Raw genomic sequence first — 25,452 nt, 5'->3', positions numbered from 1 at the left:
CCAGAGATCTTGAATCAACACAACCCTGTTTGTACATATTTGTACACAGCACCTTCAATTTTCTATCTGTATTTTTATAGTCTCATACCATGCATCAACAGAGCACCACCAAGTTATTAAAAACCAGGTAAGCAAAGTATTTCTTTAGCAAACCTCTCCTAATAGGGAAGGAAACAGCCACTGAAGAGGACTATACCAGTCATACATTGTTTTGGTGCTGAAAGCCTACTGTAAGCATCACAACACAGAACTAGCATGGCCCACATAATCAGAAAAAAACATCTGTCAGTGGTTTATACCTCTCATGCCTTCTGCAAATGAAGGTCTAGACTGCAAATGAATATTCTGAACAGATGGAAGAGCACTATTTTTTTGGAATTTCAAAATCTGTACAGTGTACTTGCCAGACACTATCATCATATGTGATTTATGAATGCAAGTGACAGTTTGTATTGCCACTTGTACATGTTTATGCACCAAAACAGATCAACTTATAAGCTTGGAAGGTATTTGCTCATAAAATATGACTACTTCATACTTCTCTAATACTATCCACCTGTGATTCTCAAAAGTGCTTAGCAAATGTTAGCAAAGGCAGGCTCACAACATCCTCAAAACTTGAGAATTTGTTTTCTAAAGAAGTGGAGATGCTGTAATAAAGAACTTTTAAGGACATTTTTGTAATAGGATTCATATGTACTTTATAGTAGCAGGTGTGTATTTGGGTGCTTGTGGTTGATAATTAAGTTTCTGAATGCACAGAAATCCTTGCAGAGTTCTGGGAAAGATTAGAAGCATTCAAACATATTTCAAGGGTAAGCATGATGCAACACCTACACTAGAGAACAGACTGCTGTTTCAGTATCACAGACTGCTATTTGACTTTGGCTAGTGATAGAAGGCAAAATGGAGTGAGTGATTTGTGAGTAGTTTTGAAAAGGATATTAATGATAATTATACAGAGTTGCTTACCTTCAGTGACAGGTATGTACTGCTGGACAAGTTTTTCAAAAGTCTTTAAATATTTCATTCCTGACTCTAAATCTTTGGCCTTACCTAACTTCTGAAATAAAAAAGGCTCAAGAGCTATATTTACAAAGTGTTAGTTTAAAAAGTTTCCCAAGCTGACAGCAGAGAAATATAGAATTCTAGATCCTCGAGTCTGTCCTTTAGTTGTTATTTCTAGCTCATTTTATTAATTAAATGAAACATTTCCCAATACAGTCCAATGATTCAGAAGTTTCTGGTGCCTTCAATAAAATCAGACTCTAAAGCTTCTAATTCTTCAATACTTTTATCACACTCTGATTTACCAGAATTATATTTGTGTTAATTCTTGTGCTTATGAATTTCCAATAAGGAAGAAATAAACATATTGAAAACTCAGTTCACGCAATGCTATTTGAGGTATAACTCCGTATGTCAAGTTTACCCATCATTCTTAATGTTGCCAGTAGGAGATTTTTCATGTTAAAGAATGCAGGCCACTGTTAAAAAGCATAAGTAAAAAACAAAAGGGTATGGAAACTTTCAACATGTAAATTTAGCTTTCCATTTGCTCTGTTTCTGTCAAGCATCTGCGAAATGGTCTTAAATATGGGATTAGAAAAATAGAAAGAAAAATATATTGACAGCATGGCATAACATTCTCTATGTTAAACATGGTCTTAAGATAAACAGCATCGACGATATACCTTTTTTCCAACTGTTTCCTGAGTTCTGAGAAATCTATTATAGGATGCTGAGCTATCAGCTATGACTACAAACATCACCTAAGCAGATATACCAAGACATACTTCCTTCTTAAGGTCATTTCTTCTCTGCAGAGCACCTGATTGCTTTCCTACAATAGAGGGTATATTTAAGGTCAAGAATTGGGTCTGTCTTTTAAAGGAGAGTGAGTGATTAGTGACCTTTAAAGGCTTCCAGAAACATCTGATTGACATATGGAGGCTGCTTAGCTCTGCCCAAATAAGCCACGATTCATGGACATCTGTAGCAAACTAAGTAACTACAATGAAGAGTTAAGTACAACAATTCCTGTTAATACTGTGGAAACCTGTATTTGTACACACCTGCAGCTCTGTGAGTAATAAACCAGGGCTGGAACACATTTTCTGGAGTGGTTTGACTCTTTGTTCCTCAACGAACGTCTGGCCCTTCCTTAGAATCCGACCAAGACTAGGATTCATCACAACTAGTGCTCCAACGTGGAGCCAGAATATTTTGTATGTGTGGAAAAATCAAAAATTGTCATCAGGCACAGCAGAAACCTCCTTTTTCTACTTCTCCATTCGGACTTGAAGAGTTTTACACGTTTGCCTAAGAAACAAACATATGTCAAGTACTACACTGTTACGGAATTAGTTACAGAAAACAAAATGGGGATTGATGGAATTTTCTTTTACTTACAAGGAAAAATACAGAACAATAGGAAAAACATATTTTAGAATCAGAGTAACTTCTCTATCCAAAAGATCATGGTTTCAAAGAAAAAAATATCAATAACAGTAAACTCAAGGGAAAAAATTAAACGTATTCAACTTTAACAAACTCATTGATTTGTCACCAGAAAGTCATTGACCTGTCACCAATAACAAATATGATAGAGAATACTCATTTTGTCAAAGAATATCAGCAATTTTTAATTATGATAAAACATTCTTAGAAAAGCCCTTTGAAAATAAGTCCATCGATAGACCTGTGGTACAGAAAAAAAGATATAAAGTCAGAATTTGACACATTTCAAAAGGCAATACTGAACTTAGGCCACTCATTCCTTATTAAGACATATGATATGGTATCTGGTGTTGCTGATAATGATCCTTTTCAAAAGGGGTACACAGCATATTAAAAGCTTGCCTATTTTCTTTTAAATAATGCCTGCAAAAGATTATTTTTTTTTACTTTTCTTTAGACTTTTTAATTCAGATGTCACACTGTAGACCATTAGAAGCATCTATTACAAGATTAATCCCTGGCTCATAAATTCAAGAAATTGTGTTTAAAAAGTCTCTGCACATGTAAATACTATAAAACAAATAAATATAGATTTATATTCATATTTCCTTAAACTCATTTATAAAGTGAACTTAATTGACATAACTCACTGGAACAATTATCACAGTCTATCTTGATGAAGACATATGAATGATGTCAAGCATAAATCTAATTCATTAAGCTTTCCAATGTACCTCATTATTATTCTTTTCCAAAGGGCAATGTCACTAGAATGCACATTGTTCAGGACAATGCCTAGACTGTCTCAGTGCTTCCATGCCTTAGCAGAGAAATAGTTTATGGTAGAATTGTTTTAATATCAAAAAAATTTAACATTTTCAGACAAGAAAATTTTAATCAAAAAAAAAGATGTTACCATAAACCTTATTTTACTTTCTGTAACAGATAATAACTGTAGAAATTCAGACAAGAATATCCTCTTGTAGTGTTTATGGTGACCACAACTCCATACTGGGACTGCAGCAACACGCCATAAAAGACTGCAAGACAATTAATTAAATAACTGTAACTTCCTTCACAGCACTTCTTCCACCTAGGCACTTCAAATGGAAGATAAAAGCAGCCTCTTTCCTTTTAACAGATGAAGAAATGAAAACCTTATAAAGAAGTCTGTACTACCATTTCAACTGTGAGAAAGTAAAAGGAGAGTAGATATGGGAGCACAGTCCTTACCTTAAGTCCTTAAGCTAAAAAAGCTTAATCCTACCTCACTTATCTAAAGAAAAGCCTATAGTTATTCTCATTGTAAAGGGAAAGTTCTAACAAGCAATTTCCTATTTCTGAATATTCTAAAAACAAGCAAAACAATGAAACAAAAACCTAACCTTGTTTTAAAATTAGGTTAAGTCTCTAAATTGTCTAATAATTACAACGTATTTTCACCTTTTAATGTATTTTTTACATAGACAAGGATAAGACTGAGCTTCCAATTATTCCCAGTAAAGAATAATTACATTTTAGATCTACTTTCTTCATATGTTTGTAGTGTGGTATTTTTCTGGAGATTTTGAACAGTGATAAACCATTTGAAAGAGACTGAAATACAAACATAAGTTATTTCCTTACCTGTAATTTTATCATCTTCTCTATGAAGGTACCTGCTGCCTTGTTAGTGCAGTACTGATGTGTTTTCTGCCTTTGTCCCAAGCTTCAGAGATTCCTCTGATGATTTTTCCCCATTTGCTTACCAACTCCTATTGCTGGCATTTTGAGGTAGTGCACTCACACTTGGTTCCAGGAATACTGTCACAGCTGAGGGAATATAAGAGAACTAAAAAACAAGTTAGAAAACAGCAGAGCAATATCCAGGCAGGAAAAAAATGTTTAAAAACAGTGAATCAGTCATCAACTTGAAATGTTTCAATCTCTTTCCGCTCTTTTGATCGATTTAACATCTCCAAATGAAGAAAAGTTTTCCTCATGCTTGGAAAAATCCTAGGCAAAGAAGTGGGAGCTGATGGAGTGCTGGATACTCACTTAAAAACACAAAATTAGTTTAAGATGTCTCATTTTAATTTTCTCCAGTATGAATACCCATTCATGACTCTAATACACAGAGGAAACAGATGAAAGGTGGCAGATTTGAAAGATTACAGAAAAAAAAATCCCTGTCAGCCCGACTCAAGTTTTAATAGAAGCAAGAAAAGTTAAGATAGAAGAACTTTTCACCTAACAGTTGATTGAGATAAGCAATTAGGAGGATTCCTCATTGCCTAAGGAAAAAATGCATAAAGTCTGACTCACTATAAAATAGTCAAGATTATGCTTGTTCATTCCCAACTAATAGTTCTTGTCATCTCAGTCACAGAAAAAGAAGGAAAGAGAAAAACTGATACTGTTTGCTTAAAAAGCAAAGCAGAAAATAAATCAGACGGCAAATCCAACATCTGTGTTTGAAGTTGTAACAGACATGAAATTTCACTGTCATTCTTTTGTGTTTTTGTGAAATACAGTCATTACTTCCTGCAGCATTCTTGGAAATAGTTGTCGTGACATACCGCTATTTGCTTAACTCCTGAAAATGACAGTGTGGTGCTGTTTCCTGGTGTCTGTCCTGAACTGTTTCCAACCATGATAAACTGATGCAAGACATCATCATCAGTGTTGAACTAAGTATAAATGTCTTCTTGCTTGAGTATTAGAGATTTTCATATGGAATTTAGAACTTCCTATCACTCTTATTCACTGGGAATAATCTTGATACTATTTTGGATTTGGCAGTATACAGAAAAGACATATATTTTCTGAAAGAAAAATAGAAATTCTAGAAAGTGTATTGATTTGGTATTTAATTTGTGTCTTTTAAAGAATTTTGTCATTCCTCCTCATATCTGCTTCTTCTTGTTGTCCTCTGACCAATATGCAACCCAAAACAAAGTATGACCAAATCAGAGTAGCTAATCATAAGTAAACTCCGTGTTTCAAAATACGGGTAAATGAAGGAAAGGCTAAAGGGCTCTGAAGGCCTTTAAATTTCAGGGCTGTAAGTATCAATGACGTTGTCATTTAAGGTGAAGAGAGAAAAAAAAGAACTCTTGGATGGGAATCTCTTGAACGATTCTCCAAAAGCAAACAGTCTTTGAAAATGGTCTGTTTCAAATATGACAAGTTGCAGTCCTCTGTTCCTTTACTGTACTTTGAAAATGTTGAACAAAAACTATTGATTACTGAAATTAGAATTATGCCTTGAAAATGATAAATTTGCTCTGCTCTCCTTTTCCAAGGTCACTCCAAAAAGATATTCAGTGATACATATGGCTAAAATTGTAACAGCACAAAAAAGCTTCAATTCAGGATATTTCAGGAACAAGCTGTTGTTGTTTTGGCTGGCAGCAGTAAGATATATTATGGCATTCTAAAACTGGAAGAAGCAGAGATGTTTTGGACCTCAAAAATTGCAGCTTCATTACAATACTTGAATCTGCTATTCATACTGAGCTTGTAGATACAGGTTGGTTAGACACAGTCCATTGTCCCTTTGAGATCACATGCAGCAGGTCCTATCATTCAAGCTTCAGGTCACATCATACAGAGAAATCACAGTGATATTCTGTAGTTTTAACTAGAATCTCCACGCTAAAGCTATATGAGATTCCTCATTGTAGACACAGAAGGGCCTACAATGGGACTGTCACATCATGGAAGATGTCACCTTTAGATGTTAATCAGCTGAAGAAAGTTCACAATCCATTTTTTAGAACATATAAAGTCTTTTGGAATCTACTTTTTCTATCTACAGCAGCAGTGTTTTTCCCTAAGACAAACTTGGTCTTCACCAAGGTGTAAACTACAACTTATGGAAGAATGAGGAAGAATGAACAATTTTAGAAGTTTTATGCAAATGGATTTCATCTTGGTCTTTAATGCATAGTTTGTGATACACGTGGAAAATGGATACTTATGGAAAGAGGCTACTGTTTAGGTAGGTCCCAGATAATGTGAGATTCCACAATGCCTAAGACTCTGAGATGAAATGCATCGTTTGTGTCTTGCAGAAGTGATCCAAAAAAGGCCTCAGAGTGCACAAAGGAAGAAGTACTAGTTCTAGAGTAATTCTAGCATTATTTGGGCATACAAATGTATGTCATCTTCCAATATGGTATATGAGGTAGTAGAAGTTCACTAGGGTTTTCTAGGCAAACTAAAAAGGACTGCTGGATAGTCAAAGAACTGTCCTATTACAGCAAGAGACTGGTAGAAAAGGGAGCTTCAAGTAAGAGTAGAAATCTCTTTGATTTCAGTGTTGGGTCTTTTTCACTTAGTGGGGAAATGGAGGAGCCTTCAGAACTCATTTTTGTTTTCCATCACAGAAGCAGAAAATATTCTCCAGAAATTAGGATAGTACCTCAAACATGCCAGAAAAGGGAAAACTCAAAAATAAATAAATAAAAAGGAAAATCACAAGTGGAATCTTTTGGGACAAAGGCAGAAAACCTCTTCGCTGGACTGAAGGAGTGGACGAGTCTCATGTGGAAGAAAGTCATGCTTGATTAGTTAATTAATGATAGGCTGAACCTGAAATCCAAATATCAAATATTACAGTTTTTTTTTTCTTTTAATTTTGGAGTAATCCCATCAGTTTTCAGGTTGTACAGACGCTAACATAATGCTTTACAATGGATGCACTCTTACCTTAAGAAAAACTATCCAGTCATAAAAATATATCAACATTTCATTTCTCATGATTTTTACGTTGTGTCTTCTCACACAGAAAAATAAGGTGGGACCCTTCTGAATAGATAGAGACAGGAGCTACTGTAATCATAAGGGATGAAACTAGGGATGAAAATGAGTCAGGACAAACTTCTAGGCAAAAGCTTCAAATTAAAAAAAAAAAACCTATTCCTATATTTATAAATAATTTTGTTTCAAGTAATGTATTAACAAGCCCCTTGTTTCCAAAGGAAATATACCCCTTGACATTGCCCTTATCCCACTCTCTCTTGATGTTCTTTCATTCTTTAAATAATTGTCCATAGGACTCTGAAAGTCAGAAAGGAATGCAAAAGTTGATATTGAAAATTTCTTGGGTGTTAAATGTTTATCTTGACCTTCCTATAAAATTTTACTGCACTTTGCATTGTGTGATTTTGCCTATAACATTTCACAGTTAAAAGTCAACATGCCCCAAATTTTCAATATTCAGACTTTTATGGGCTTATTTAAAAAGCTTCTAGAACACACGAGATTTCTTTTTTTTTTTTTTCCAGAATTCAAAGGATTTGGAATGACACTCTTGTTCCACTTTATGATCAGGTCAAAAATGACTAAAACCAATCCATATTCATGCTATAGAAATGATGAATACGAAATGAAAGAACAAAGATCAGGCTGGAAAACAGGTCCAGCTAGACAGTAAATCAAGATAATAATTTCTAACTAATATAAGAAGCTAACTTGACCCCAGGAAATTTCATCCTATTTCCATTCCCAACTTCCCAGCTACGTTGTCCTCTGAAATGAGTATATATTTTTATGAAAATCTGCACATACTGTGAAAATGTGTAAGTACTGTTTACACATGTATAATATTGCAATTTTGATGACAAATTAGATACAGTGGGTCTCTGAGGTATCAATGAGAAACATGTTGAGACAGCTGCAAATTTCTTCTAGTGACAGATTAACCATAGGTTTGAGAAAGAGATTGCAAGACAACAAAGAGACTATCATACAGCGCAATCTGTCTTTTCCATGGCTAATATTTTGCTCAGTCTGTACAGTCTGTACTTCCTTGTATTGTGATCATGTTCTTTTTATGAATCACAAAGATGCTGCAGACATACACTAGATATGCTTGACAGTGTACACATATGTATATTGTTGCTAAAAATCTTCACCAGAAATCAAGGTACAAGGTGAAGAATCTACAGACAGAGGCGCTGAAGTAGTTTTACAGTGAAGCAGCTCACTCTACAGTTCCCTAAGTGGCTACAGTACAGCCCCTCAAAGAATAGCAGGAGAAGCTATTTCTGTAATGATTTACTACTGACACCTGGCAGGTCAGCGTTTTGCACTGAGAGTGTTAGGTTTCAGAATAGTCAAAGCAAAAGGCAATTCACGTGACGGAGGTAGGTAGCTTTACACTGAAAAAACACCCTGTGAGAAATGCATTTCTATATTAACACGGACTGTCCACAACTACCTATGAGAAGGTACTTGTGGTCCATCAGAAACATTTTAGAAAGTACTATATATAATACTTAAATTATGAATTTTTAATTATTCTAATCATACATCATCACTACTGTTGTTTCTTAAAAGTCTGGAGGAAGGAAGAGAAATAAAGAAGTGGGAGAAGAGGATACCAAAACATCAATATTTCTTTTCAGTTGTGGCAGACCGAACGTCAATACATTTTCACTTTTTCCTTCTCTGCTGGTTAAAGTGGCCCTACATCTGCTGCTGATGCAAAGGAGCAGAGAACAACACGTAACATTGTTGATATTAACATTAGGCTTACTTTCAAGACCAGTTTCCTTTTCTTTTCATATTTTATCCCCCTTCATCGTGATGTCTTATTCAAGTGGTGATTGTGACAGACACGTAGCAGTCGGTTCATCATTCATGCTGATGCTGGGAATCTAAGTAATTACCATCTTGCCTTTAGCCCTCTTTGGCCTCCTTAGCAAAGTGTTGCTATAAGATGTCTAATGGAAGCACCTGCATTCTTTTGTGCTGAAGGTGTTATGAACATATTTTATACTCTGAAGCATAAATGAAAGCATTGCCTCTGCTAACAGCAGATGTAATTAATTTAGAAACAATCCAGCATCTACTAATGAGAAAGAGGAAGAAAGGATAAAACTACAAGCAGTAGCAACAGCAGCAGGACTGCATTGATTCAGAGTAGTGGAATTCATGTGCTGAGCACATTTGGCTTCACACAGAGCCAGCTGGTGTGTATAGATGGTATACCTTATCCTTTTCCAATAATGTTATTCAGTTGTTTCCTTCTTTAAGCTCTGGATGCCATAATTCAAAATTAGATTAAACAGAATATTACAAATATCTGACTTCAGGCGCTCTTCAATATTGTTTTGGAATGTAGATAAACACACTGAGTATGGATTTCTCTCCATCCTGGCAATATTCCTGTTATTTTTCACACTATTAGTCTACCTCTGGTATTGATTTGGAAAGCAGATTTGGATTTGGAATGTAGATAAACATACTCAATATGGATTTATTTCTGGCCCTGTAATATTTCTCTTTTATATCTCACTGTTCCTGAAATATTTATTTTGTATTTTTTTACAGTACTCTATTTCTAATATTGGTTTGGAATATAGTTACATAGTAATATATTAAATATTGATTTCTTTCTCTACGGGAGTGTCTTTTCACCATACATTAAAAAATAATAGCCAGTTTTCAGAATGACAATTCCAGTTCTTTCTGTCCCTCATAAAAGTGTAGATGCTCAGCACTTTCAGAAGTTGGACATTCATTTCCAAAATTTTATAACCTGTATAAAAATACTATTAGTACTTGCTAATTAGAGAATATTTTGTTCACTTGCACCATTTTGAAATTGTCCAAGATTAATAATCTGTTCCAAATATGCAACACTTCTATTTCATCATTATTATTATTATACCAACAAGTCCAATTCTAAAAGGCATGCACTGATTTACAGTTTCTGCTGAAAGTTAGATTGTTGGGCATGTTGCTTATCACATGATTAACATAGTTTGCTGTTATATATCTTCAGAACATGAACACTATTGAAACTTCTCTTATATTGCATTTGTTAATAGTCTAAGTTAAAAATTTCCCAAACTGACAAAGAATGAGGGGTCTTTTTTAAGTCCCTGTTAAAGAGTACCACTATCTTCCCTTTCCATATTAAGCATCTAGATGTTAGATGCTAAGATAGTCATTGCAGATTTCCTTTTGTGTTCTGGGGAGAAATAAGCACCTCCTTTGGGCCTCTGGAAGTGAACAATTAATTGTCCTCTGGAAGTGAACAATTCCCTCCAAAACTACAAAGACAGCCTAGAGCATCGTCTCAGTCATCTTCCTCTAGAGAATACAAACTCAGGCAGTCAGATGAATTCCAATTTTTAACCAGACATTAGTACTGATTAGTTAGTCCTGGTGCAAGCCATTCTACCTAAGTCAAACTAAAAGCTTAAAAACAAGATACTATTTCACATGAAAAATATCATCTTACATCTTGATGTAATATCAAGTCACCTTCTCTGAACAGACCTCAGCCCGTGTCTAACCTCTGCAGCCCATGAGCACTTTCAATTCATCCTTGGCCTGGCTGAACACTATTTCCATTATATTGCAGCTCCAAGATCTCAAGATAAGACTCAGCACACATCATTTCCCATATTTCCGTGCACTCATGACAAGAAATCCAGGTCTACAAGCAGCCAAAGGACCATGGCATGCTCCAAACTGTTTGCAGGGTAGATGTCTGGAGAACCAGCATCCCAGGAGCTGCTACACTATGCGCCTACACAAGCTATATGTAACTCCTGGCACTCTTACTTAAAGCACGCCTGTACTATAAAGATAATGGGCAATGAACTTATACAAGTAAAGCCTGAGCTCTGTGAGTTTGCTTTTGAAACTCTGCTCTCCAGAGATCTCTATTCCTAAAGTGCTCCTCTACTAAATATGTTCAATTCTTCTAAATTTGCCAAGACATAACAGAAGATACCCAAACAGTCTCCCCTTTGAAAATTATAAATGTGCAGTCATTTTGCATCTCTTCTTATTTTTCTCCTTAACTATGAAGGAAAAAAAAAAAAAATGCATAATTTGCAATCAGATACACTTTTTATAAGCATTGAAGGTCACGGGTTTTGGAAATCTGTAAATACAATAGTTTTTAATTCAGTCTTCATGAATTTATGAGCATTTATCTCAAAGCCTTTAGTTTTGGCAAAGTCTTAATGAAATACACAAAAATTTGCAACAATATAAACCATGACATCTCTAAGGATATTAAAGAAAGATCCTTCATTTACCAGTCTGCATTTTCATTACTTGTATATTTTTCCCTAATTTTTTAAAAAGAATTGACACAGAAGGTATTACACAAAACAAGATCTGTTACACACACTACTATAATCGAAGGAAGAAAGATTACATTAAACTGTATAATATATATTCTTCTCACCAAAAGCTAAGCAATAGAGCTAACAGCCATTGGCACAATCATACCATATCATTATGTCTCAGCTTAGCTATTTCCCCAGCCATGCTATGCTTATTTGTATTTTGATGGAGTAGTTTCATATCAATACTCTTTGCCCCTTCTTGAAACATCTTTTTGAATGCAACAGTTGGTATTCCAGCATACTGTTTTTGATAAGAAAATAATCTTGTCTCTGTCTTTTCTATCACATTTTACAGTTTTAATTTATATATACATATTTGTATGTGAATCTATTGAAAAACAGATTATGGATGTCAATTGCATTCATAATATTAACCATATTTGGGTGTCTCTAAATAGGGTAAAAATCGTCTTGTTTTTAAAATACATTTTCCTTGTTTTACAAAAAGGAAAGGAAACACCGTCAAGAGAAAATTTTGAATGAAAGCAACTGTATTGGAAGTTGTAGGGGAAAAAATCAAAAGTAAACAATTCTTTTCCCCTCCTTTTTTGCATCTTTTTTTAAATTATGTAAAGGGGGTAACACAACAACAACAAAAAAGTCTTTATTAAAGCATTGAGACTAGACATACAGAAAAAAATCAATCACTTCCATTCACAAGAGTGTCTCAGTCTAGAAGGGAATGCCAAAGCCTTCCTAGTAAATCTTAACTCTATATTTAACCATTTCATAATACTACTAAAGTGTTTCTGAACATCCTCTTTTGTATTAGTGTAATACTTAAGAAAGCAAATATAAATTTTTATAGGAAGTCAAAAAATACTACTTATCTAAAATGTCATTCCTACTCTCCTATCCCTCCTGCAATATACATAGATGTAAAATAACCAGTTCAAAGTCAATACCTGAGTTTATTCAGGTAAACTGAATTTTCCTCCACCTTTCCATTATTAATTCTTAATGTCAGACCTGTCCCACTATAAACTATATGCAGGCAAATCAGGAAATGTGGTTCCACTGTAAAATCTTTCCAAAATACCTGTGTTTCCATTCCTTGGGTAAATAATTTCAATCTCACTGCACTGTGCAACATCCACACTCTTTCTAATTCATTATTCATGCCTAACCTTATTATATCCCAACTTCTGAACAAAATGCAAAATCCCAAGTGGATCACGTTTTAAAAAATCAATTAGTTTCCTCTCATTACTCACGTGTCCTTTTTCCTTAGTGACTGATATCATAAGTATCAAGAAGTTGGTATCATCAGTCTCTATAGCAGTGTGATTAAATATGCTAAAATACTTCCTTCCTATTGCTGGTTTTCTCTCTAGTATAATATGAACAGTCTGAGATATAGAAATGGAGAGGCTACTTTTAAATTTGCTATCCTGTACAACAGGAGTTAGTTAGGTTACTTTTGCTACATGTGAAGAAGGTAAACTTACAGAAAATATTTAGAGGAGAATATAGATCTAATATTTTTTAGGCCTTCCAGGAAAACTTTCACAAGCATTTTCCATGATATACTGAAGTCACCCAAACTGTTCAGTTCACTTTGTTCCTTTATACTTTTACATTATCCATGATAATCACATGCAGGTTATTTAATTTGACAATCAGAAACTTATTATTCATGATTTCTTAATACTGACTCTCTGTACAGTTCTTTATCATTTGTCTCAAAAGGGTGTTTGAAACTAGAGAGCTTTAGAATTCTTCCTTTTATTTCTAACCTTTGGTGAACAGAAAAGGAGATACAAAAACAATGTAGTCATTACACACTAGGGAAAAATACTCGCTTTTTGTAAACAAGCTACTCTCTTAACACAAAGAAACACTCGTCTTCCTAGTAGCAATGTATATTTTTCTGAGTATCAGAAGGATTTCTATTAAATCCTCAGCCTCCTGCATCTGGAATGACAGATCTTCATTCTCTTAACTACCTAATCCTAGTGACTGACACCCACTGCCAGTCAGAAATTTGAACTTAAGTTTAGGGTTTCCTCAAACAGGCTCTGAAGAGGTGTGGGAAATGAGGGAAGAAGAGGACAACAGGTACAAGCTGAACAAAATGGAGGAATAAATCGAGAAAAATTCAGGAGATGGAGTATTCTTCTTCTAATGTGAGTATGGTGACCACTGTGCAAGCAGTGCACATGATGTAAAACAGAGCAAAGGACTGGCTTTTCCACAGCATCTCTTCCAAAGCGCCATGAAATCAACCCTGAGGGGCTACCATGGGTAGTCATAACAGAAGGCTGAAACCCATAAAGAATGAGTGCTGCAGCAGAGGCACAAGTCCATGAGGAGGAGACCTCTGAGTTTCTGCCTGTTCCTAAAGACAGAATTTCCTCATCTCAACCAATGGAGAAACGCCTTTCTTTCAGCAAAGGTATTGACGATAAAGCCTCTTTAAGGAGACTCTTACTGAGATCTCTCCTTTTGTGATCTATTTTGCTGCACAGACCCTGATTATTAGTACTGTTTTTTAAGTATTCACATTAAATATAAAATGGACTGTGTGTTTTAAAGCACTATGTGTAAATGCATCAGAAACCAGGACAAATGTGTGTAGCACTATAAATATATCTCTATGTATCCCACCCCTGAGATCACAGGATCTAAACAAGAGAATTTGCACTTAAGTAGAAGATAGGAATTTATCAGGAAGAAATAGAAAAGACAATTAAAAGAAAGGAAGAAAAAGACTCAATAACATTTCCAAACACTCACTCACAGTTCCTTTTCTTTCTGCTCCAACACTACTAAATTTTATCTAACATATTTTACATGCATATAATGCAATCTGCATTGGCATGTTCAAAGTTAGGTGTGGGCAGCATTCATTGAGGTTAGCTTCACAAGAAACAGATTCAAGAGAAGATTCAGGAGTGGAATGGTCCATCAAACACTGAAGAAGTACTCTTCCTTGAAAGAATAGCAAAATGTTTTAAACACTCATACATAAAGAAGGAACAGACATGCAGAGCTCTGTGTGAAACAGAAGAAGTATAATTCAATCTGTACACAGTACAGTGCACTACAGTCAGGGTGTACCACACATTTAGGTTCTACACAACAATTTCATTCAAATGACATAAATGTGCAAACACATCTACACAGAGTAAATACCACACTGGCCAGTTATGGTCTGATACCACAAGCAATTATTAAAAATCCACAAACAAAACTGTCATTGTGTACACCTGGTGATGTGCAGGGGTGAAAGGGTTCATGCTTGCACATATGCATGTGTTTGTTTAGGGCAAATTTTTAATCTGCTCTATATAGAGTAAGAACTATATTGACCCTGAAAAGGTTCCAAAGCTTTAGTTTTAGGATGTCTGAACAATTAACGAGTGGCATTAGCTGAGGAATTTGTTATTCTTTTGTTTCTGGTAGCCACTAGAAAGCTGAGATAAAAATAAGTTTACTTTGTTTTCAGACACTGTATTTGGTGAATGTTAGATGTAATCCTGCTAATCTAATTTTGAACCAATATTACAAAAAGTGTCAAATGGACAAAAGGAACATACTGAAACTCAATCAAAATGTTATAGTAATTCCCAGTTATACAAACAGAAAGAACCAGATCATTTAGTAATGACACATTAAGTGCTTACTTACCATGTTCAGCAGTTTCAGTGTAGAAACATTATAATTCCATGTTGCTGACAAAAATTCATTTGTCTTCTCTCCTGTAAGTGAACGTCTTCTGCATTTGGAATATTACACAGAGCCTAGGAGGGCTTATAGGCTTTGTGCAAGTGGTTACAGAGTGAAATATATACTAAAATGTAATACATGTGATTATTATTGGTAGCTGAAAAAGGGGTCAACTCTACTGTCTCTGTTGCTCACCTGAGAATGTCTGGCGCACTGCTTACCATGACCAAACAATTGCAAAGAAAGACAAGAAAAATTTTGCTAGACCAAAAAGTCCAATCTCAGTATGACACTTTTCCCTCATTCTTTATTCTTCTCAGCTGTTGTCTTCTGAGTGCACAGAGTTTCCTGCACACTTTTTGTACCTGTTGGTAACACGTCAGGTTGGTATCATACCTACCCTAGTTGTTTTCACTTTATTCCCAGAGGAACAGCTCCATCCCTTCCGATCTGGAAGAACTTTACATTCTTCCCCTTCAAGACATGGTTGCATGTGGCACCACCATTTCTGCTCCACTATTGAAGCTATAAGAGAAAACAAACACATCTGCTTGTTCTTGAAATGGATACTTCAGTATGTCATTATGTTGCATCATCTGTTTTAGTTTCCAGGAGAATCTTAGAAATATATTGACTGACAGCTATGCTGTGATTTGCAGCCAGTGTAGAATCTGCATAACAAAATAAGTCTCAGTGGTGCTGTTTGCCTGCAAGTCAATCTCTTTACTATTTTTCCCTTTTTAGCTGTACTTCTGGAATTAATGTCATAGCATTTCTTTACAGTCCTCATTTTTTCTTGTGCCAACAGATCTAAAAGTTTTAAGCAAAGATTCTTCTTTTCAGTTGTATGTTTTGCAGTGTAGTATAGGCTGATTAATTTTTTTCCTCAAAGTTGACATATTTACAGCTTTTTTGATGGTGAACAACATACCAACAGTAAACATTATGTAAAGGGTGAATCAGTCCTGCTCCTCTTTCAGAAAAAGACATATAAAAAATGAGCCAGTATTTTCCCAAATAAAACCCAAGAACCTATGCCATGTTTGTAAGGAAAACATTAATATCTTAGTGTGAATAGAAAGTTCTCTAAACAGTGCTGGTATAAAAAGACCATAAATAAGCCAGCATTATGTTATCTGTTATATATTTGTTTGTTTCTTTCTCTGTGTTAAAAATAAAGTGTAAGTCTACAGTATATGAAAATTATGTAGATTTTGCATAAAAACTTTTAATTCACTTTAATTAAGTGAATTTGATACAACACTGAGGGCACTCTGTAAGTTAGATCAAATTTAGCTTCTCAAGAGGTCTCCTTCACTGGCATCTAATAAATTTACTTAGCTTTTCTACAGAGTAATATCAAATAATTATTTTTCCTTTCTTCCTCATATTCACCTTGGGCATGCCCTTCAAAATGAGCCTTCCTACTCGTATTTTAAGTATTGCTAATAGCAATGGAGTGGTTCTCCTTAATGATAATCCCCTCCCCTCCACCACCTTAGGAAGATACAGCAAAAGGAAGCAATAGAAGGAGTCGCACCATCAACACAAGAAGGAGCTGCTCGAGTGGTACCTGCTACCTGCCCAGGGAAGCAGGAGCACTTCACCGTCTGCGACCTTTCTTCTATCTTGTTCTTATTACAACATCTGTGGAGCGCCACCACTTCACAGGTCCCAGTTTTAACATGGTGAGCTGTGCAAATAAGAAGATGCATAATTGGATCACATTGCTAGGCAGCATCATACTGTTTGTGACATTTTTAATTTGAGATATGTTAAACATATCTATAAGGCAATCTGCTATGCGTGAAAGTAATATTACAATGGTACTAACACTAAAACGTAAAGCTGACCTCTATGTTTAGTTTGTTTGTTTATTGAGGCAGAAACCTTGAAATAAAAGTGTTATAAACTTTAAACACACTCCTGTGTTTTCAGAATCTTGGTCTCAAAACTTTTTGTCCAGGACAGATGCAGATTTTGATATCCTACAATATCTGTCCATCCATCCTGGGATGGACAGATTGGAAAAGATCCAGTGACAGTCCTCAAATGAAAAGCAGAAAAAAATATTACTAAGGAATCACATTTAAACCTGGCACTGTAAATAAAGTCTGGGAACATGGGGAATGTACTTTTCAAACACAAGGGGCAACAGGACAATTTGCATTATCCATTATCCAATATCCAAGATAAGGCAAGAAGAGTATCCAATATCCGAGATAAGGTAAGAGGAGAAAAAAAATGCAAACTACCCTTATATTCAGCAGTTAGTTAACAACAGTTCTGCAATTTAGAAAAAAATCATTTTGAAAGAACTTTCAGTGGTCACTAAATACATACATAAATAAAGAAAAATAAATCAAAAAAAAAAAAAAAACAGTCCAGATATCTCTGGGGACAGTTCATTTCCTGTCTATTTGGAGGAGGAGAAAAAGAAATATCAGCTTTTAGCTGACATTGACATACAAACTAGTAAAGGAAGAAATCTGAATTATGGGAAGCAAAAGACTTTTTAAGATGATATCTAAGTCCTTTTCTTCCTTCAGCTGCATAATATTTTGAAATCTTTTTGCAAAGCCTGTGTATTACATGTTTCTGCTACTTATATAACCCTAGAGGCAAAGCATACATGAGAGCTTCCTCAGGGAGGAGGCACTACTGAAGGGCTTACAAGGACCCAACACTGATCATTTCACCCACACAGATCTAACTGCACCCTGTCACCTCTCGAAAGGGCCAGCATGAAAAATAATATTTGAGGTAGGATGTGTCTAGGGACAAAGGCCACAGGCATCGGTACAGTCACTTAGATGAAAATCATGATCTCAGTCCTCATCCAAAAACAGAAACTACTAAAATTTTCATTCAAGCACTTATGCAATTTTCACGAGAACAAAGTCTGCGATCTCTGTAATCACTTGCTGCAGCGCACTATGCCAGGTTAGATTATGCTCTTCGGTATCATGTCATTCTACAGCTGGAATGATATAATGCAAAGCAACTACTTAAACCACAACATGTCGCATTGTGATACACTGAAATGTGATACATAAATCAGAAACCTAAAAGAAAAAAATCTCCTTCTGCATATTTTTTTTAATGATTAAGCTTTTTAATTCAATAGGTGAAGAGGAAAGCATTATCTGTATGAACTTTGCAGTATCTGGTATCTTCATACCTTTGAGAGAGGCTAGATAAACATTTTTACAGCTAAGAGTGTTTTCTGCTATAAAAATTATTTTTATTTATATTTCAAACAGTTACACAGGTGGATCTTCCAAGGGAACAATTTTAATAATTGCATTCATTTTTCTCAATATAACTTTTAGAATTTTTTAAATTACCTTTATTAGTTAATATGGTAAAAAATGATTCTACATTATAATTCTGTATAACATATACTAGAAGAAACAGATTCTGCTTTTGTAAATTTGCATTAATCCTTATTTTGATAGGCAGATATGCATTTTATACCCACATATGCTGGCACAAATTCACCAATTTGCTATTTATGAGGTATATAACAAAACAGACATAGAATCTACAGAAAAGGAAGTAACTCTAGTGAGTGGTAGGGTGTGATCTTGTTCTCAGTTTTTCTCTATATTAATTTTCAGTCCTTATTTGTATTCTGTTCTGTTCCCCTGATTCTGAAATTTTGTCTCCTTGGGTCTCTTATTAAACAGCTTTACACAACTCCACTAAGTCTCCAGAAATGCCATAATATACCTGCTAAGAGAAAATAAAGTACTAATTATGTGCTCCTTTAGCCATCTGGAATGGAAGTTGGTTAAAAGAGTTGCTGTAAAATGCTGTAAGGGAAAAGTTCATACTGAAACAAAACTTCTGAAAGTCTCGCTTCATGCTAATTAGGGAGAGAAAATCAAGCATTTTAAGACTTCTATGGGAAAGCAGTCTAATTAAATGAAATGGTCACTTACACTCACATACAGTAGGGCATAGCATTTCTAAGGGTGAAGACATAAAAATGGAATGGAACTAAAAAAAGGCATGGGATAGATAGTATTTTAGGGAATCTTTAATAAACGTACTTTGAAGTTTTCTAGATATAATAATAAAATAACCTGGAAAAGTATACTAAGATATTTCAAATATTGAAAATCTAGCCCAGCTCTCGTCTAGTTTCAATTCACCATTTGGAGTATGCTAAGAATATTCCTAGAGAACAAATGTAGGGATTTCAGCTCCCTAGCTATCAAATAATTAAGTTCCAGTGCAGTAAATACAATATCTGTCACACTTACGTGAAATGAAAGCCTCTATACATTAGATAAAATATTTTCCACAATCTAATACAAATTAACTTCGTTAAACCACTAAACCATTCCTTCATGAGATTCACATTCGGGGTTTGCTTCTTATTCTCCTATCACAGACTTCAAAGTATGCTGCTTGTTACGCAGAAAATATTTGAGGAATTGAATGTCATTCTGGAATCCTGAAAAAATTCATTATTCAAAACCACTGCAAACACTCAATCCTGCAATCACTACTAATGCACATAATACTTCCAGAAATCAATGTGAAAAAATACTGAAGAGACGCAGAGAGGTATTATACTATAAGTGTTTTAATATAGATATGTACAGACTGCGCAGTTTATCCAATAGTTACTTATACCAATTCCAGAAGATATAGCTCTGTAATACTATAATGACTTGGAAAACAGAAATAATAATATTTTTCCTGTTAATAGTATAGCCTATAATTAACCTGTCACTGTTATAATATTTTTCAGGTACTGAAATGGTCAGTGGCTCTCACAGAAATCAGTATGATATTGATATATTGAAGATGTGTTTGCAACTATACACAAATACACAAATCTAATATTAAATCAAGGAAATGTAGTCTTCTGAATTCCATTGTTCATAAGATTTGATAACCTTTTTTTAGCAGCCGCTTACAAAACTATAGCAGCAGTCATAACACTATATTCATAGTCTAACTATATTCATAGTTCTGATACCTATCTGCTAGGCCACTTGAATCTATTCTTGGCTGAAAGTTGAGTAGGTCACACACTAACATATACACTGACCATTAACATCAAGGAAAAGATTGTGTTGCCTTGGACTACAGGAAATTGTCATAGCTTCTACCTGTCCTTGGGCCCAGGGCTCCTCACCATCGTAGTAGCCACTGTACAAACACAGAATGAGAAAAAAAATCTCCAAAATGAAGCTCTTTATTTATATGCCCTGTGAAGATGCAGGTACAGTAGTTGGTGATACCGCCAAATCAGTAGGAGCTACTCAAAAAGGAGAATGCCTGGCTATTTTCTCACACTTTTTCATCCCTTGCTTGCATTGACACTGCCCTTGGATGGTCCCTATGGTAAGCCAGGGATTTAGACTGGCAAAAGGACATCCACATTTTCTTGTATGATTAATTCTCGGAAGAGTAAGCTCCTACAACAGTCTGGATGCAGTGACTGCAGAGTAGTCTCTGCTGGAGAGCAGCAGCAGGAGCTTGCAGCCTTGAGCACACAGACAGGGAGCTCCATCACCTCCTTCTGTGGAAACCAGCTTCTAGAACATCTTAAAAGTGCTGCAGGTCTGCAGTCTTGCCTGCAATTTATTTGCTTCATTTTATTACATTCCAGGTTCTTACTCTGTGATCAGATAATATGTGATGAGGTTATTTCAAGTGTGCAAAGCTTTGCTTGCATGTGTCTGCATGGTTTTCTTAAGCTCTTCACAAAATTAGAGACCTGGTTGAAACAAGAAGCAACAGATCAGCAGCAAGGAGATGAGTGAAAATGTCTTTTAGCAATGAATTTCAATCCAAATTACATTTCATATCATGTACACTTGGGCATCTTTGCCATCTTGGGTATAATCAGTAAGATGTCCCATACGAAATATTATAGTGATCTAGTCTTTCAAATATTCACATAAGTACTCTTTATTCATGTAAACCTTAACCACATTAACCACATGAGTAATTACTTTAAGGCTATAACGGAAATATGCAATTTTTTAGTAACCATCTGCAAGGGAAAGCACATAATATTTCAGCAGATTATCAACCTGCTTCATCCTTTTGGCGGAGTGATTAGACAATATTCTGTACCATGGATTTTAAACAAGTGTGTGGGGGTGGGGGCAGGGAGAAATAAATAAAATCAGTGGTTTGAGTGTACCATTTCCCAAATTTGGCCACTGTACTACTGTTAAACGGTCTGGAAAAAAAGTGAGCTTTTCTGCGCAGGCTATTTGCTTTGTTCATGCAGATTGACATGGAAAACAACTGTACAATATCCCTCTATACTTCAGCAATTTCAATATGTCACATCAGTCTTAGTGTCACTGCAGATAGGAAGCATACAAATTAACTTGCAAAATCTCAGTCTCTCTCACACATACAGTATTGCATTTTTTCAATAGTTTAATAAGTATTAGCTGCCACATCTAAGCAATCAAAATCTTATGAAACTACAGCTAAGCCAAGATTTAAAAGCTTTCCCTTTAAAGGCCAGATAAAGACATACAAAAAGAAATATATTGACTAGCTCCTTCACTCGATTAATTTCAATTTCCTTCTTTTATATATCCACCCTACAGCAAGTAAGGAAGAAACAGAATTTAATTTAATCAAACTCTACAACCGCCAGTGTTGATATGGCTGCAGTTGTGATAATCTAAGAATATAAGAAATATGAAGTTTTTGTTAGTTTTGTCAATTTTTTTGCTAGACCATCCATTACTGCAAGTGGAAAAAAGCAGAAAAGCTTTTGGGCATACAGGCTGCAGGTCAGATGCATGAACAGAAAACATAGGACGCCTTCAATTTTGCTTCACAGGACAGACAGAGAACTGGCACCATAGAAGTCAGAAAAAGCAGAGGTGTCTCCTCATGCTAGTCATAATCTCATTGCCTCTGGCATGCAATGAGCCACTGAATCCCCAAAAAACATCGGTATGAACTTTACTTCTTGGCATGAAGTTTGCATTGGTATGAACTTCACTGAAGATAACCTTTAAATAGCTGATACAAAACCCCTTGAATCCCATGACTTTGAGTTGATCAACAGTTTTACTTTATCAATCACAGTTGCATCTGGATTTGCATCTTAGATATGTATTCTGATGACTGTATATATTGCATCTGTTACAGTGATGGATTGAATGATGACATATATTCCAGCTATCTGACTGAAAAATATGATTAAATATGATTAGTAAATCATGTTTTAAGCTGTCATTAGAACTGTCATTTTAATGAGTGGCCCTTTTCTAAGCAACCAGTACTGAAGAAATGTAAATATATGTAGATTCCAGTCAAATCTGGTTACATTAAAACAAAAACTTAGCATCCTGGGAAGGGACAAGAAATAATTGTTTCCACTTTTTTTTGTCTTAACAATATATCTGAAAATTTTAAAGCATATTTAAAGGATTTTTTTTTCAAAACAAAACAGAATATTTAAATTAATCTGGGGAAAAAAAAACACACACACACCTTTTGCCTTTTTTTCCTGTTTGGCTAGTGAACTGAAAAATCAATTACAGCCACAGCAGTAATTTCTGTGTCCTCAATGGTGACAATGAGGCATGTTATGGCTGTGGTACACCTCAGGAAGGGCACTCATGCTGCTTTATTTTCCAGATGACATGTGGAGAATCTCTGTAGAATCAGCAGGAAAAAAAATGATAATCTTGTCTTGTCTTACTCCATGCTAATACTACATTTCACATGACTACTTAAGTATTTGCTTGGTTATTTATTCCACTCATGTCATGTGCATTCAAAACATTTACATAATTCAAACCTAGAGTAATGTTCAAGTCAAATATCAAATTTTCCTTTTGAAAGGAAAATTTTGTCCATAGACAAAAGCTGTTCTTTAAGTCTCTTGATCATTACTTTTCCACATGCCTAAAACTGAGCGTGTAACAAGTACCCTCTCCTTAGCATGGCAATGTTATAGAAGGAAAGATATCCATTCTTCCACTGAAAGGCAGGAATATCTGCTCTAAATTGGGGTTAGCTTTGGCCAGGCCCATACTGAGTGGGCCTCAGGTAAAGGCCTAGCAATAGGCAGCAATTAGCCTCTGAACATGGTGGAAATCCACCAAGATGAGACATCCCACAAAACTCTCTCCCCAGAACACCTTGTAAATTGGGTATTGGACCCTATTTGCATCCCTGTTGCCCACAAGGCTATAGGACCTATGGAATGTAGGCAGAGTAGCACTTGGAGATTGTGTAAAATGTATTCTTGGTAGTTTAAGGGAGTTGTGGGAATGTGCAAGATTCTTTATGGGATGTTTACTGGAAGCATAAAGCGTTGGGAAAGGGAGGACAGCTTAGGGAGCAAAAAGTGTCAGAAAATAAAAGTGAAAAGATAAAAGGGACTGGTCAAATGTAAACTGGGACTGCTCAGTACACCTGCCTGGCTAAGCCCTGTGCTTGATCACTGGAAGATATATTCTCATTAGATCCTATTTCTAGCTGATTTTTGTGTGTGTGTGTTTACTCTCTATTCTGAGAGGGTTTGCATGAATACAAAGCTGGACTAGTTAGCGTAAACTAACAGATCTGATTGCCAGCATCTGGAGAGGAACCACAAACCTAAGGCTGAATGATTCAATGAATACAGCTGGGAGGCTGCACATCTGGGACCAGCTGCCAGTTAAGGTGAGAATTTAAGACCAGCTACTGGAGTGATATACACTGCACATATGTACATATATATGCATCTCTCTCCACTAGCAAACTTTAGCCCTGGAGAGAAGGCACTGGATTGTGCCATAGTGCTGCTTCCCACGTCTGTGTGATCACTGGGAATGTTAATGCTAAGAAAGGCTCTGTGTGCTGTCTGCAATGACCTGTGTGAACTGCCGCTTGGGTACTAGGTCAATGAGTGTCTGTGTCTATGTGTTTGTTCATTTATACATGTTTATAAAGCACAAGTGCTCAGCATCACTGTTGGCAGGACCTGGGGATAGGGAACCACAGCTGCCTCACATCTACTCAGTTACTGGATTCTGCAGCATCTAGCAGCATTAGAAACCTTCTGGAAAGTAGAAAAAAGCAAGGAAGAGAGACATTTGGCAAAATAACCTTCAGCCTTTGCTCCTAAGAAATGTACACAGACTGTCAGGAAAATCCTCTCCTATTAGGAGGGTTACCTGCTAGATCAGCAGATCAATACATGAAGAGAGGGAACACACTGAAGCACAGCAGCAGATCAGGCAGGTGAGCTACACTGCTTTATCAGAAAGCTTTTCCCATGCCATAGACTGTGCAGACCTTATTTTTGCTTGATTTGGAGAGTGCAGTGATGTGGACAATTCCCTCGGGCTTTGACATCTTATTCATTTCATTCACATTACCATACCTTGCATAGCTGCTAGACCTATTAAAAGTTGCTTGGTCACCTTGAGCAGTTAAAAAGTCAAAACAGACAGAAGGCACACGATAGTCTGCCTATACCTGTGGAGAATGAGTTCCATTAATTTTATTTAAAAGTACAGCATTGCTATTCAGTTCTCCTCTCTTCTATTGGGACTTGTATCCTAGGAGAAGTTCTCAGGTGAATTGTTAAATAACAGAGCTGATTGCTTGGATAGGTTATTTTTGTACTGCCACCTGTAGGTAATACATGCACAAAAGATCCTGCTAAATGCAGCCTCTACCAGCCTTCTTGGATTCAGTGTGGTGTTTTCTCTCCTGAGAGACCCATTCTAAAATTACAAGAGTAATTCTTGATAAGTATTTATCCTGCAGATGTTACCCTAGCTCCTCTCCTAGGGCTGCCTCTACCATGCAATTAACCCACTTAGTCCCGTCAGATGGAGAATGGTAGCCAGAGTTCAAATGACAACACTTTGGTGACAGCATCTCTGGTAGCCTTTAAAAACAGAGCTAATGAATGGCTTGCCACAGTCACATTGCCAAGCATACTTTTCTGCACAGTGCCAAAGAAAAACCTCATCCATCAGTTTGTCTGCCAGCCACCAGTTATAGCCATCTGTGTGGGAAGTCTTTCTCCCTTTCGGAAAAAAATCAAGGAAAACTACAATGTAAGCATTCCCCTTGAGAAAGCTCACTAATGACCCAGTGTGATCAAGTCTTAGATATCCCCATGGCACCATGTGTGCACTGAAATGGACTGAAGGATTGAGTTATCTCCACTGAATGAGAAAAAACCTTA

The 25,452-nt window shown here is 35.8% G+C and overlaps 1 protein-coding gene across 4 annotated transcripts in view; it reads right to left on the bottom strand.

Annotated features, from left to right (window-relative positions):
- TAFA2 (TAFA chemokine like family member 2) overlaps positions 1-25,452 on the bottom strand; it is a 176,281-nt gene that overhangs the window by 5,778 nt on the left and 145,051 nt on the right. The window contains exons 3-5 of one of the 4 annotated variants that reach the window (XR_015913685.1): positions 16,807-16,959; positions 15,667-15,791; positions 2,076-2,322 (exon numbers count right to left, since the gene is read on the bottom strand). Coding sequence is in view for 3 of the 4 variants with exons in the window: in XM_088530383.1 (XP_088386509.1) it covers positions 4,205-4,291; positions 15,667-15,791; positions 16,807-16,959 (365 nt within the window). In the remaining variant the exon portion in view is untranslated. Of the gene's footprint in view, positions 1-2,075; positions 2,323-3,417; positions 3,501-4,045; positions 4,292-15,666; positions 15,792-16,806; positions 16,960-25,452 lie in introns of those variants that run through there. The other 3 variants (XM_088530381.1, XM_088530383.1, XM_088530382.1) reach the window with 3 other exon arrangements.

This window comes from Tinamus guttatus, unplaced genomic scaffold, assembly GCF_059628265.1.
Source record: "Tinamus guttatus ecotype Peru unplaced genomic scaffold, ASM5962826v1 Tinamus_guttatus_pri_ptg000368l, whole genome shotgun sequence".
Classification (NCBI taxonomy): Eukaryota; Metazoa; Chordata; class Aves; order Tinamiformes; family Tinamidae; genus Tinamus; species Tinamus guttatus.
The sequence above is the reverse complement of the archived record's forward strand: the minus strand, read 5'-3'. Positions and strand labels throughout refer to the sequence as shown.